The sequence below is a fragment of the Betta splendens genome, chromosome 2 (genome assembly GCF_900634795.4).
Source record: "Betta splendens chromosome 2, fBetSpl5.4, whole genome shotgun sequence".
NCBI lineage: Eukaryota > Metazoa > Chordata > Actinopteri > Anabantiformes > Osphronemidae > Betta > Betta splendens.
The window spans coordinates 4,674,503-4,688,859 of record NC_040882.2 but is presented as its reverse complement, the minus strand read 5'-3'; the positions used below and the strand labels follow the sequence as shown (position 1 = coordinate 4,688,859).

General features: G+C 43.5%; 1 protein-coding gene across 3 annotated transcripts in view; it reads right to left on the bottom strand.

Moving 5' to 3' along the window:
• The window catches only part of LOC114850101 (neural cell adhesion molecule 2-like), a 193,680-nt gene that overhangs the window by 30,817 nt on the left and 148,506 nt on the right, over nucleotides 1-14,357 (bottom strand). For all 3 annotated transcript variants that reach the window (XM_029142091.3, XM_029142082.3, XM_029142086.3), the window contains exons 6-8: nucleotides 11,233-11,350; nucleotides 5,844-6,013; nucleotides 1,698-1,843 (exon numbers count right to left, since the gene is read on the bottom strand). In XM_029142091.3, the coding sequence (XP_028997924.1) occupies nucleotides 1,698-1,843; nucleotides 5,844-6,013; nucleotides 11,233-11,350 (434 nt within the window). The remainder of the gene's footprint in view (nucleotides 1-1,697; nucleotides 1,844-5,843; nucleotides 6,014-11,232; nucleotides 11,351-14,357) is intronic.

Genomic DNA, 14,357 nt, shown 5'->3' with positions numbered 1-14,357 from the left:
AAGAATCAACAACTAAGGTGAATGATGTGCGCGTATTGTTTCACCCTCCTTTAATTGTGAGTCTTTGAGGTTTTGAACTGTACATCACTACCAACACCGACGCATTGACTTGTGACGCGACCTCCTCTCTGTGCGGCGTCGCTGAAGAACGAGGATCAATCATCGGCTCTTGAATGGAATGTTTCCAGCATCTGCCTTCGGATGGGCTCGGAGCAGCACCACCGGCAATAAATGGCTTTAATTGCAGCATTTCATGTATGGCAGATGGAAACGATGACGCCTGCTTTTCTTTTTATGGCCACATACACAAGTAATTACCTGTTAATGTCGGCTATTTCTTTTAGTACTCAACCAGGCTAAGCACAAAGAGCCAGTTTCGTCTAAATAAATTAAACACTCAGACATTTTAATGGCCACCATAAGGACAGAAACAGCGGAAAAACAATACATGGACGCATGTAATGCCCAATATTCCAGCGGCACAAATAGCATGAAAAACCAATTGAGTGGGTGATTAAAGTTAAACCAACCTGCTCTTCTGTGAGTGCAGGTAATTGTGAGACTTATTATTATTAGTGGGGCCAGTCAAATTAAATACGGCTTCTCATTTTGATATTTTACAGTATTAATTTTAGCAAATACATCAGTTTCAATAGTCAGTGCCATCTATATACAGAAGATAAATATTAATATACTTGCTATTATCCAGGGAAAGTACAAAATAGCATGAACTAAACAAGAGCGTGATGACAGTGTTGTGCTAGCGCTGTAATCTGATCCCAGCACCGGTACAGCACCATGGAGACTGGCCCCGCGCTCCATCTCCACCTGCTTCTCTGCACCTCCAATCTTCCCACGCAGCTAAATATAATCAGGTACTTAATAGTTCACTGCTGCTGCAAACATATACAATTCAGGGAACTCGGACGGCAGCAAAAGCGGCTCCTGATTTTGTTTTTCCCCCCGAGTTGAACGGAGAAAAAGGAAGCGTCATCGTCTAAGACACCGGCAGCTTCCACCGTCAACCATGTTGACCAGAAGCACCTTCGCTGTTTGAACACGGACTCATACGCGTCCTGGTGCTGCCTCCAACACCTGCCCACCTGCATCAACATCAGCAATACTGTTCAATGCAGCAGCACCTTTTTTACTTCTACACAGCTGTAACGAAATAATATTGTTAGTTGGAAACATTTTTTTTTAACCTGAAACTGCAAACAAGGTGGAGACCTAGATTTGCTGTATTTGTAAAAGGTTATGACCAGGCACAGACGTTCCAAACCATTAAACCATAGGTTCCTATGCAAAGTCAACACGTCATACAGTAGAGCTGCAGGGAAATTCAACGATTTCTTTGAGCTCCTATGGGAAATCAAAACATGCAAAACTGCTCCTCTCTCCAAATGCTCCATGCGTTCATTATAAGTTAACTCCTGTGTGCTCAACTAGCCCTGCTTTACGATGATACACACACACACACACACACACACACACACACACACAAACACACACACACACACACACCCAAACACACACGCACACACACACACACACACACACACACACACACACACACACACACACACGCGCGCGCACACACACACACACACACACACACACACACACACACACACACACACACACACACACACACACACACACACACACAGCCAGATGGAATTTCTGGCAGCTTCTACCTTGTCTCCGTCCACGAAGGTCTGCCCGTCACTGGCTCTTCTCCAGGAAATGTCAGGCAGAGGTTCGCCCTCTGCCACGCAGGAGATCATGGCGGCGCTGCCCTCCACGGCTGTCACGTTTTTCAGCAGGGTGATGTGGGGCTGGACTGGAGGCCACGGAGGGCGAGGGTGGAGGAGAAAGTGAAAGGATAAAAAAAAGAGAAGAGTGAGTAAAGAAGAGGAGAGTAGAAAAAGGCCAGAGGTGAGGTGTGAGGGAGAAGTGGAGGGAGTAAATGCGTGAGCAGCTTTTATTCTGAAGGCTGTACAGACTTAGACACAACCCCAGACTTTGCTACAGACAGATCGTCTATGCACTGTACATTAGTAACACTCTGGGTTTAGCATAAGCCACAACCTCTGCTCCAGTAGAAAATACCCAGCCCTTCTCTGGGTGTTCCACCTTTTTGCTTGTTCATAAATCTAGATTTGGATCTGGGAGGAAGTGTCTCCGGCACTGTGTGATTGGCTTTCGACGCAGAGTGAGCACCGTGAGAAGTGCTGACAAGCGTGTCCTCTTCACCAGTCGGCCCAAGCACGAACCCGAGCTCCACGGATGTCAGGGGCACGGAGAATGTCCCACGAATCACACACATTGGACTTAAGTTCGTAAGAAAGAGGCGCCTGCAAAGTGGCACGGCGTAAAATCCGCATGGAGGAGAGAAGTGCATGGAAAGTAGGAAGTACTAGGAAGTGAAGGCTTTTAACGCGTCCCAGAGGAGGGATCCGGGGCGTGTTTGGCAATTTGGTACGGCTTCAGCCTCGGGTGGAGCAGCCGCCTCGCGGGACTGTGGGAGCTGACAAAACGCGGGGCTGCTTAGTGGAACCCAGAGGGACACGGGCATGCACACGCAGTAAAGCTGCAAAACACTGACTGACACCATCTACGCAGCAACACACACGCTGGATCGGCTCCAAAGCTACTGTATATGTACAGTACAGGATTATTGCATTTGAATGGTTATAGCTGTTTACATCTGTTGGATGCAAACAGTCAGGAGTTGTGAAAGTGAGAAAAAGGAAGTGAGGTGCAAACCCTGCTAATGAAGCCTGTGTCAGACTCACACATGTACACGCAGACAATAATACACCGACGCACCCCACGCCCACACGCACGCACACGTACGGTACAACTGTAAATCCAGACAATGGGAAGAACACAACGCGGTCTGCAGCCATTTTGAACAGATGCCCTTCATCACGCAGGCGTTTAATGGGAAATGTTTAATTTATCCAGCACGATGAGGGAAAATAAAAAAAAACACATTCTGCAGGGAACAATATTAATACCACGTTATCTGAAACAGTTTAACTCTAAATTAGAAAGAAGGAACTGAGAAGCATTTGTGTGCTATAAGATAAAAATCCATAATTAATTTGACCTTCCAGGTTCAGGATATTATAGAGTCAGTTCTGGTTTCCAAAATTATGCTTCTGTAAGTTTCTTTGTACCCAGTGCAATTAAACAGGAGTATTACTCTAGCATTTGTTAATAACTATAATTACATGTTATTATATTAATTATAGGTATTATAATAATTATACTTGTAAATGTTGCATCCAGCTACAGTATTTCTGTCATACTGACGCTCCATGCATATAAAAACAGACGCCACCCTGACTCAGTGACAAAACTGGTTTAATTTTTTTTTTTTAGTATACGTCGATCCATTGTTTGTTGTGTGTTTATGTTTACGGTGTGTTTCCTGACGGTTAATGCAGGAGCTTGTCCTTATGCGGCTCGACTGCATTTGCATCCCCTCTGTGGTAATACTTGTCATTACATAAAGCTATTATGCCTCCCACTGGCACATCCTGTATCAGAAAACAAAATATGGTACTGATTGTGCGGTGGCAATAATGTGTTTATTTGTTGTTTCAGCTGTACAAATCCACAAAGTAAATGTCAACATAGATTCTCTTCCGCCGTCCCCCGATGCCTCGCGCGCTGCACTGTAGCGGCACAAAGTTTAGAGGCTTTAACGAAAACGCCGTCAAAAGGCGCGTTTGCGTTATATATGCGGGACGTCTGTGACTGGGGAGCGTTAATTCTCCGTTCAGTTTGATTACATCTCACATGAAGAACAATGGATAGTGGGCCGCATTGTGTGCGTCTAGTCAACAGACAGAATGGAGCTGCAGGAGAACAATGCTGCGATGCGTTCAGTCAACAAGCGAAAAATGAAAAAGCCATTAAAAAGGATGCTGCATTTCACAGGCTACTGACAACACATCTAAAAGAGGCGAAGTGTGGCTGTGAGGCCTGTGTCTGCAGACAGATGAGTATCTCTGCCTCCGCTATGATAAATTCCCCTGTATATGCATCCAGAAATATAGATTGCAGGAAGGAGCACGTTGCTCTTTTTCCACCAGCTGACGGTTACAGTGGGTGCTTCAGCTCAGCTGTCGTCAGCTTGTGTCTACTTTTAGGTGGGTCACTGTGGAAATGTGCACACACACATCTGGTTCCATCAGAGGAACCAGATGTGTGTGAGGCCTGAGCATGGCGCTGCCGTGATGCTAACGCTAGCGTTTTCTACCGTCTCCAGCTCATAGTGCAGTTATCTTTCTTGGGGGATGAATGTAAATATATTTGCAGGCCCACGCAGAGAAGGGTATTATGGGTAACTGCAGCCTGGAAAGCCGACAGACAGAACGCATATATTAGCGCGGCTCGACACAGCGTTGCCTGTCAAACCTTCAGCCAAATTCTCCAAGTTGCACCATGTTCTGCGTTGACTACATTAATAGTGGATGGTGAAAATGCGGCGTGTGGTTCAGTGGATTAACAACCTGAGGGTCGGTCATGCACGTACTGTACTGCGGCACCAGAAGAAACCAAATTCACTGTGTTATTAGGTTCACGTTGGTAAACAGTGGAGGCTGGAGGGAATGACATTAGTGGTAATAAACCCAAGAACTCAGCAAATTAAAGCTTGGACCTGATGGTGCTGCTTGAGGTAAAATGAAAGCATTAAAATTGTGAAAAAAAATCACAAATGTCAACTTCACTGTTAGGAAGAATGATAAGATAAGTTAAAAGTTTAGTTTTGAGAGACGATGAACGTGTGCTAACGACCAACCAGCTAATCACAGATCAAACTGGGGTCTCACCTTAAATATGAACCACTTTAGACTCACACTGTGTAAACATGAACACAAAGCCTGCACCTGCACATATATAGTGTACCATGTCTAGCTTAAATGGCCTGTCACCCCCCCCAACCGGTGCTGCCAAGAGCAATATAAGTAAGTTACTACTGCACTCGGATGCAGCACCATGAAAAGCAGAACTCCTCCCGCCGCCTTAACTTATTCATTTAAATGTGCATTTTGAAGAACAAGTGCTTCTCACATCAACACATGGATGTTGATGACTGGAGCACAAATCTCCATACATTTTCATGAGCAGGAAATGCGCTATCGGAGTCATCGGAGAGGAAACGGCCAGCAGGTTTATGAAAATATAAATCGAAAAGGCGCCGTAATTGAAATTGAAGCAATAAGTGAAATATTTCATATGGATGCAGCTGTTGTTGTGTGGGGCTCAGGGTCCATATACAGACACAGATGCTTAGAAAATGTAAGGATATCCTTAAAATAAAGCTTTATGAATAAACATAAAAACATCCTTAACATCCCTAGGAATATATATTCAAACCTGTGGCAAATGATAAAACAGGTACAATGAAAAACTATTTAAAATATAAACAATATAAAACATTTTATAATATTTTACTTTAGGCTACTGTTACAAAAAATGTCATTTTAAACAATAAAAATGTTGTTTTGCTCTATTCACTTCACTATTACTATTCACTATTCACATCTATTGTTTGGATTTTACTTCCCCAGCACATTGAAGAAAATTATAATTGAGGATTACTGTGTTAAAGAATGTGTCTCTATGATTGTTTTACACTGAGGACTAGATTTCCTTACTTAAAATTTAAATAGAGCCCTTTTAAGAGACAGAAAACATGACAAAGATGGATAATAATTGCCTGCACAGTTACTGTATCAACATGAATCGTGCACCAATAGCATCAGCACCAGACGCAGACTAGCAGAAGAGCTCAACATCACGATGTAACTATTCATGAGACTCACCGAAGACTTTGAGGAACAGTTCCCTTTCTTGGGACCCGGCCTTGTTGGTGGCCCTGCAGGAGTACGTGCCCCCGTCGCCCTGTCGGATGTTGCGGACGGTCAACATGCTGCGCCCACCTTCCAGTCTGTTGAGGATGTACTGCTCCGACGGCTCCAGCTGCTGCCCTTTCCTGCACAAATGAAAAAAATGAGGTCCATGTCTGATGCTACAGAGGTCTAATCTTGCCAGCTGATGCTGGAAGTGCAAACAGCTTGACTTTGTTTCCGTGTCTATGTATAGCACATACAGTAAATGGGTGAAGCCATGACGGCGGCTTTTATAGGAACACTTTCATGCATGATGAAAGCGCTCTGCATGAACATCTATCATACTTTAACTGAAACGGCTCTGGTCCAGAGAATCATCTGTAGTTAGACTCCAAATCTGCCGTAGAGAAACCCTCACATTTATATTCTCAGGAAGCATGAGAGCCTCATCTGCACTCATTTGTTGTTGTGTACATTCAGTTACAGACTGCGGCAGTAACTAAATGACTTCAGTGTGGCGTGATGCGGAATACAGTGTCGTCTCTACGCCTTTTCTTATTGGACTCTGTAGGGAAATTATTCAGGGGAAAAAGCAAGCGCTAAATTGATCCATGTCTATATTTAAGCTTCACAGCAGACTCATAATGATGTGAAGCAGGTCTGCAGCCTCCCCCGCTTGTTTATTTGGAGCCGCTTAACCAGCCGTGTAATCTATAAGGTTAAAGGGATTGCTTGGTTTGGGGGGGATTTGACTTTTTTTCCCCTTGCTCACACAGATTTAGACAAACTCATGGGTGTTTTGCACGTTATCTCTATGAAGGCTACAAGCAAAAGATTAACTCAATTACTAAAAAATAACAATGAAAATACATCTTTTAAACAAGAAACCCTGAAAGAAAAGATTTATTTAATTTTTGTGCACAGTTATACATGATTTTATGCTTTAAAGATGCACTTCCTAATATATGTTAACATGTTGAGGATGAAAGCGTTTGATAATATTGTTGTTTTATCGCTGTTTGACTTGTTCTGTTGTCTCAGGCAGTGTGATTACAGCAATGCAGTACAATATCTGAATGAACTGAAACAATGTTCAGCTAAAGAACTACAGAAGTGACAGACAAACCTAGTGTTGTTCTCCAGAGGGTTCCCCTGGCTAAAAGATGAATAATGATAACTCTTCTATGAGAACTGCAGTTTGTGTCTGTTAAGTTGAACAAAGCAGTTAGAGCGTGTTGCATCGACTGTATGTGAATCCTACTGCAGCAGAGCATTGTTCTCTTTAGTTCTCTCTAGTTTTAGATAAAAACAGAGTTCATCTAAAGGTTATAGTTTTTATATGAATTAATATTAAAACCTTATTTTACCTGATCATTCAATATTGATGATGAGGTCTGGGTCTAATCTAAAACTGCTATTGTTTTTTTAGCTTCACAAGCTCCTGTGTGCATTGAAAAGCAAAGCACAGGCCTCACGATGATGCATAATACAAAACTGACTTAGAGGTTTTTTTTGTGTGGTCTCACCCAATATTGGCATTATGAAGAAAAAACAAAAAAGTCTTATAATTTCATCATTGCCAGACTCAAACACACAGACGCGTGGCGACTTTGGGCCCCGCCCTCGCGGCTCCGCGGGAAAAGTGAGAGGGAGGATAATTGAAAGTCGACGGAGGAAACACCAAAGCCAAGTAATAATAAGTCTGGCGAGCCAAAAGGAAATGAAGAGAGGCCTCATCTTTGGAACGGACAGTGCAGCACAAGCTGCAGCACTGAATGTCATTATAGTGACTGACTGCTGACAGGTAGTCTATTACCTGCGATGCACAGAGGACGATGTGAAACCGCCTTGTGACAGGAAAGGCAGGTGGGAGGTAGGAGATAGCTGGGTGGGGCGACATCACAAGGAAAAGTGTGCTGGGATTGTTATTACTGTGATTTTAATTGTGTACTCCCGGATGAACATTGAGGACTTTGACTCTGGGAACGAAAGGAGAACAAAGTGCAGCGTCTAAAAGGTCGCAGACATGTTTGCAAGGACTTTCATCTTCTGTATTTATTGCTCAGCAAAGTTAGCATTAGCATGTTCCCACCGCACGACGTCCTCTCAGCGAGACGCCGCTTCTGGCAGCAGGTGCTTCGTTTTCCCTCTGCAAATACACGACCCCCTTCGGTGCGGCTGTTCGTCGGAGCAGCGCCGCACGCAGCCGCTGTGAAGGCGCAGACACAGACGGCAACAATGGAGGACATCAAAGGAATGCGGCGGCGTCTTTTTCCCCCTCACAAGCATAGAGGCAAACTTAGTTTCGGGAGAGACTGCGAGCGAGAGGCGGCCGGAGACCGCGGCAGAGTTTGGGAAACTCTTCGTGAGACGACTGTGGATGACTCTGGATGTTGGGCCCGAGATGGGATGCTGAAAAACGGTCCCCACTGTCCATAAGAGCTGAAAACCAAGAACTGGGTTGAAGATAATCCTGAGATCCTGCACGATGAAGCATGGGTCAAAGCGATGGACGCCTCTGGAATGCTCATGTGCAGGCTACACAATCACTATTGACCGAAAGCATTTAAGTGGAACGAAGCTAGAAAGCAAACGGTCGTGACCTTAGAAAATGTGATGCTGTCACGCTGTCAAACCCTTAAATCTTTCCGAAGGCGTCTTTCATTCCGATTCTTTCCCGTTGGACGTAAAAAAAGCAAAATGAGGATGTCATTTTCCACACGCTTCCCTTTCAATTTTCCTTTTGTAATTACCACACCAACCATAACTCAATTTCCTATTAAAATACCAAAAAAAAGAGCAAGTGAGTGAAATAATTACCCTGGGAACAAAGCTGTCACACGGATAGGCTCGATACGAAACTGAAAAACAATCAATACATCAGTTCTCAGCCTCCATCGCCGCAAAATCTGCTTATGCGCGTTAATGCGTGTGGCAAATCGTTAAAATCACAACACCTTGTTTTGCTCAGCTGCTGGAAAGACGAGCGAACGCACCCTTGAGCGAGTATAATTTCCGCTGTCGGGGTTCGAAAGTACAGAGCAGGAAGAATGAGTTCCACAGACTTTGGGATGTTTCCAGCTGTGCAGCGTCTCCAGTTTGTGTTTGTACTTCACGACGTGGTACCTGTGCCTCGCCTCTTCTACTATGATCAACTACTTCTTTCCAGCTACTACAAAGACACTTCACTTCTCATTATCTTTGTATCACGCCTGAAGACAGAGCCGCATAAAGCAGAATGATGCATTCACCTCAGCAGGTTAATGCATACGCGGCCATGCATTCTTCCTGTCACCAGGATAGATGCTGGAATGCGTGACCTCTAAGCGATGATGAATGCGGCCTCCTGATATCTGATGCACGATCTGAATCATCATCACTTCATGTCTATGATATTAGCACAAAAGCCCAAAAAAGCACAATAACACCCCGTCTCAGAGTGTGGGGATTGAAAGAAATAAAGCAGTTTGGATTTTTTCACGCTACTAATCAAATCTGAGCAAATCTGTTCAGTGTTATACTGTAGTTTAGTTAGCAGTCAATACATCTGCAGGGAAACTGCACTTTTGCACTATAATATAGAAGGTAGTGCCCTCTGGCACTGGCCATCGAGCTCACCTCTTAATATTCACAACACAGAGAGCCGGCTACTACAAAACGTAATTAACGAGAGGAAATAATAACATGACATTTGTAAGAGTGAACGCTAAGTGTGGGTGTTTCACACTTGAATGCTGTTATGTGTCATTATGTTCAATTCAGAGCTGTATTTAAGTGTTATTTTACCGGCCACCACTTTGCCGCTTCCTTCCTTTGTCAGTCGTGAAACTGTAGTTATGGGGAAACGCGCGTTTCTACCGAGCAGAGTAAACAATGCTGACATTTTAACAATACTGACGCTATATTTTGCACGTCTTGCATGTCTCTATTACTACAAATCTACTTCTGAACTTATATCCACCTGTTTTTCTATAGTCCCTCATGGATAGCCATTGATTTGTATTCAGTGTAGCACAGCATTAAGAACAAGCTGCAGAATCTCGCCCGAGGACGGTGGTGCATCACCGTTAAGCTCTTAGATGTCTCATCAACTATGTCTCTCATGAAAGTTTGATCACTGCTGAGTGATAACGCGCTTGCATGTGCAAACTCATTCAATCAACACAGAACAACAGCGCTGGAGACTTTATGAAACCTGGATATGCAACACATTTCACAGGGCGTCAGAGTGAACCTAGTTACTGTAAAGCCACGAAGCCCAGAGTTGCCCAAATAAATCCCCAGGCACTGAGAATGCTTCTGCCTGGTGCAAAACTAGGGAGGGTTGCATCAGGGAGAGCATCCAGCATAACAACCTGTCCTGATGAGCATAAGCCCAAAGAAAAATAAGTAGTGAAATAAACTGGAAACTGCTCAGTGGTAATTCGTTTGCAGTTAATAGGACAAAAGATAACGAAGCAGGTACAAAGTATGGGCCTTAAAGATGACATACGGTAGCCATCAAGGAAAAGGTATAAATTGCACTGGGATGCAAATAAAGTGTTATCAATGGGTGCTCAGGTGCAAATAGCCTGTCATGCTAATTATGGGATGCCAAGTTGTGAAGTTCGTAGAGGGCTATCAAGCTCTCTCCAGGTGCTGATGGCAACGTGTGAGGCCTGGCTGGAAACAAGTCAGTCAGAACTGGGAATTAGAATCAGCTTAATATGGAATCACAACGTGTGAGCTGTCAAGTGCTGTATATAGCACCCCCAGAAAATAGTGTATTCCAGGGGGTGGAGCGCTACCGTATACACTGGCACGAAAACACCAACGGTCGCTATTTTCTGTGTACTTGTAGGATGAGTGTTAGAGCATTTATCAAGACTCACTATTTGCGTTCAAACTCAGTCAATGACCCGTTTCTGCCATCGAGACAACAGAGAACCGTGACTGTGTCATCCAGGAGGAGACGAGCTCGGGTCCAAGGAGTCAATGACCCGTGTATGGCACCAGTGTGTTTATCATTAGCTGATTTATAAATACATAGCGTGGAGCAATTGTGCCATTAGAAGTGATTGCCAACCCACACTAAGTGGTATCGTTCATCTTCTGTGTGCAGCCTTAGCGACGCTCTTGCTCCTGAATGAGAGCAAATCCCTGCAGCCTGGTTCCAAGGTACGAGGCGATCCTCTCCAGAACCGTGGAAGCTGTTACAGCAACGGATTAATGCGTATGGCTTTGAAACACAAGCCTAAATGTGGGAGTTGACATGTGTATACATGTATTTACATATATGCTGTAGCTAAACATGTTTAGGGGTTGTTTTATCTCTCTAGGCTGCTCATGAGAGACCAGTGCTATGCATTAACGTGGGTGGTACCTGTGCCAAGTAACCAGAGGGTCCGGAGATCCAGAGGTGAGGCAGGTGAAGGTGACTGATTCCTGGTAGTCAGCTGTGGCATTGAAGGACTGCTGCAACACTGACAACACTGGAGGAACTGCAGACAAGAAAAACAAAGGCAAAATTACAATAAACAGGAGTAATATCCATTGGATTAGAGATGATGTCACCAAAGCAGACGCACAGTTGCAGTTGGTAGATAACGCTAAGAGGTGAATGCGTTTCTGTGGTGAGCGGCCTGTAAGCGCCTGCTGAAAATGTCACTTTTGTTGGTAATCCCGCGGGGATTGGAAGCAACATTTTGACCCAGCTTTGGTAAAGAAACACAATGAAGTTGAAAAGAGCAATGTGAAACCCTAATCCTGTTGTCTGATTCACAAATCCATGCAATATAAACAACAGCAAAACCGAAAAAAAGTGTTAGAACACAAAAAAGGACTCAACAACATCCATATAAACATTACTGCGGGAATAAGCCCTTCATTCCCTGTCTAGTGCTCAGGGCTGGCACTGTTTGTCTTGCTGGGTCAATTTCCACCAGAAGCCAAAAAGAGAAGTGCTTCCCAGCTTTGAATGTGAGGTTAAACATACAACTGCACACTATTCAAGTTTGTGTGCAGCATGTCTGCCATCAAAACGACGAGAACGGAGTCATTCAGGATGCTTTAGCGAGCAAATGTGTTCTCTAACAACAACAGGACATGTTCCCTCAATGAAGGAAAAAAATATTTTTCTCTGGTTTTGTTGATTAATCCGGCTCTAGTGACTCCATTTCCATGATGAGATCTGGTTAGGATCTGGGCATATCGGACACAATGAGAGATCTCACAGCCAGGTCTAAATGCAAAAGCTTGAGATCAGATGCAATTATCCAGATTATCTAGTATCTAGTTCATCAATTTAGGTGTAAATGACATCTAAAATGCGATATTTGTCATCTCATCATCTATGTCTCTTAGGATGTTTCTTCATCCTTCAACTTCATACAATTGCGTTGTAAGTGTCATTCAGTATCATTAGAAAATGCAAAGTGTGGAAGTGCAGCACCTCAGCCCACGCAAATAACTGTAATACTTCTTACAACATCTGGACCTTTATGCCTGAAAATACGCATGTTCTCATCCTGCTAATGAAAAGCTACATAACAGGTGTTTCCACTTGGGTGAAAATATACATTACTGTGACTGGAAGCTGCACACATATTATTTTAGCGTCGCTTGTGTTTTCGTGGTTGAACCAGAACTTGAGACAGACATTTCAGGTGTGGCAGAACTGTTTTGCGTTCCTACTCCTTAAACAGACCTCAGTTTAAGTGTGAAGCTGTCGAGCGTTAATTAATCAGACTTGTTCCCCGTGTATTGTTATCTGGTGGACACATTTAGTATCATCACCATTGCATCATTTAATTACTGTCATATGATGAATTATCAACTAATATATTCATTTGTCAGTAAAAATGAACACACTGATTGAGACGACCACAAAGGTGAATAAAACCTTTCAGCAATAAATGGCACAAACAATAATCAAACACCATGAATTCTTTCCAATAGCGCTGCCACAACAAATACGAGAAGCGAGCATCTGCCCGACATGATAACCATTGATTTCCACGCCAATAGATCTCCATTCTCCAGTGCCTCTCTCTCTTCTTATGCAACGCACTCTGCCATCAGTGAGCCTTGTTGAAGCGGCGCTGTTAATGAGACACACTGCCAAGTAGAAAGACTTCAAAAGACCAAATCAGCAACAGGGTTTAAGCATCCAAAAAAGAATCTGGCAAGCTTTATGAATTCTTCATGTATTAGTCATATCCTTGAAACTTCAGAGGCTCGCTGGGGATAATGTGAGGTTTACAGACATCCCCACCAGCGCGAGTGTACACCGCAAACATATTTTAGATACAAACTTGTTTGGACCTGTTTAAATCCATCCATACGGAGCTAGAGGACTTTTCTGTTAAGCACTAATGGAATCCAATGAAGTGGGGATCACGCATGTTTAGAAGTCGAGAAATGTTCTTGGTAAATGTCATTACCATATTACACCTACTAGAAATTCAATGAGTGAATGTTTTGAGACAAGACCTTTGCTGGAGTGCTTATTAAGGATTTGTTTTGCCTACTAGATTAGCACACAAGCTGGAATCAAACTAGCCCTGATTCCTAATTGACAATCTAGTGTAACAGGGAACACGGTATTTATATTCCCTTCTTGAACACCAGGCGGTTATGATTGATGCTACTGCAAAATTATTTAAAAAAACAACCCAAAAGCTTGAAGGACACGGCCGGTAGTTTCCACGGACAGCTGAAAAGGGGAAAATTGCGGGTGTAGTGAGTGAGTGAGTGAACCAACAATTAAGTGGATGTGTTGAGGAAGGATACAGAGGAAATCAGGAAGTTATTTCCATTTGGTGTCACCATCTGTTGCCATGGGAACAAACTGTGATTACTGTGGCTCGAGAGTCATCAAACTGGGTGGGGAGGAGCTCCTTCATACCGATACAGGGAAAACATCAAGCTCCACTAAAAAGAGCAAGAGACAGAGATGAAGAGTTGAAGTCCGTTTGTCGACGGATTCCATTGTTACATGAATGCCAACTTGTACAGTAGCTGTGACTTACTGTAGCTTAACCATGGCTACTGCACATTTACAAGGAAAATCTTACAAACTACACACACACAGTAGTCAGTAATTAGTTTTTACACTCCACCTTTGCACATATTAAATGTTATATAGATAAATGGATGACCATTAAATGTGCAGATAAGTAGATTTTGCTCCATCTGGAAAGATGTGGCTGTTTCCCTATAAGACCAGGACATCCATTCATGTTTAATACATAGCTGCAGAAATACTTATTAGCCGTTGAAGCTCCTGAAGATAGTGCTTAAGTAAAGCTGTGAGCCAAAAACCGCAATAAGCAGCTTTACTGTGTCCTATGTTTCCGGTAATTATGATAAAGTATGCTAAGCACTGATCGTTCATCACGTTCATGAAAGTAAAATGTCTGTGCTTCTGAATGACTAGAAAGCAGGCCATCGTCAGAACAGCATTTAAATGTGGGGCTGGCACGTTTCCCGCAGAGTGCTCCATGCTGT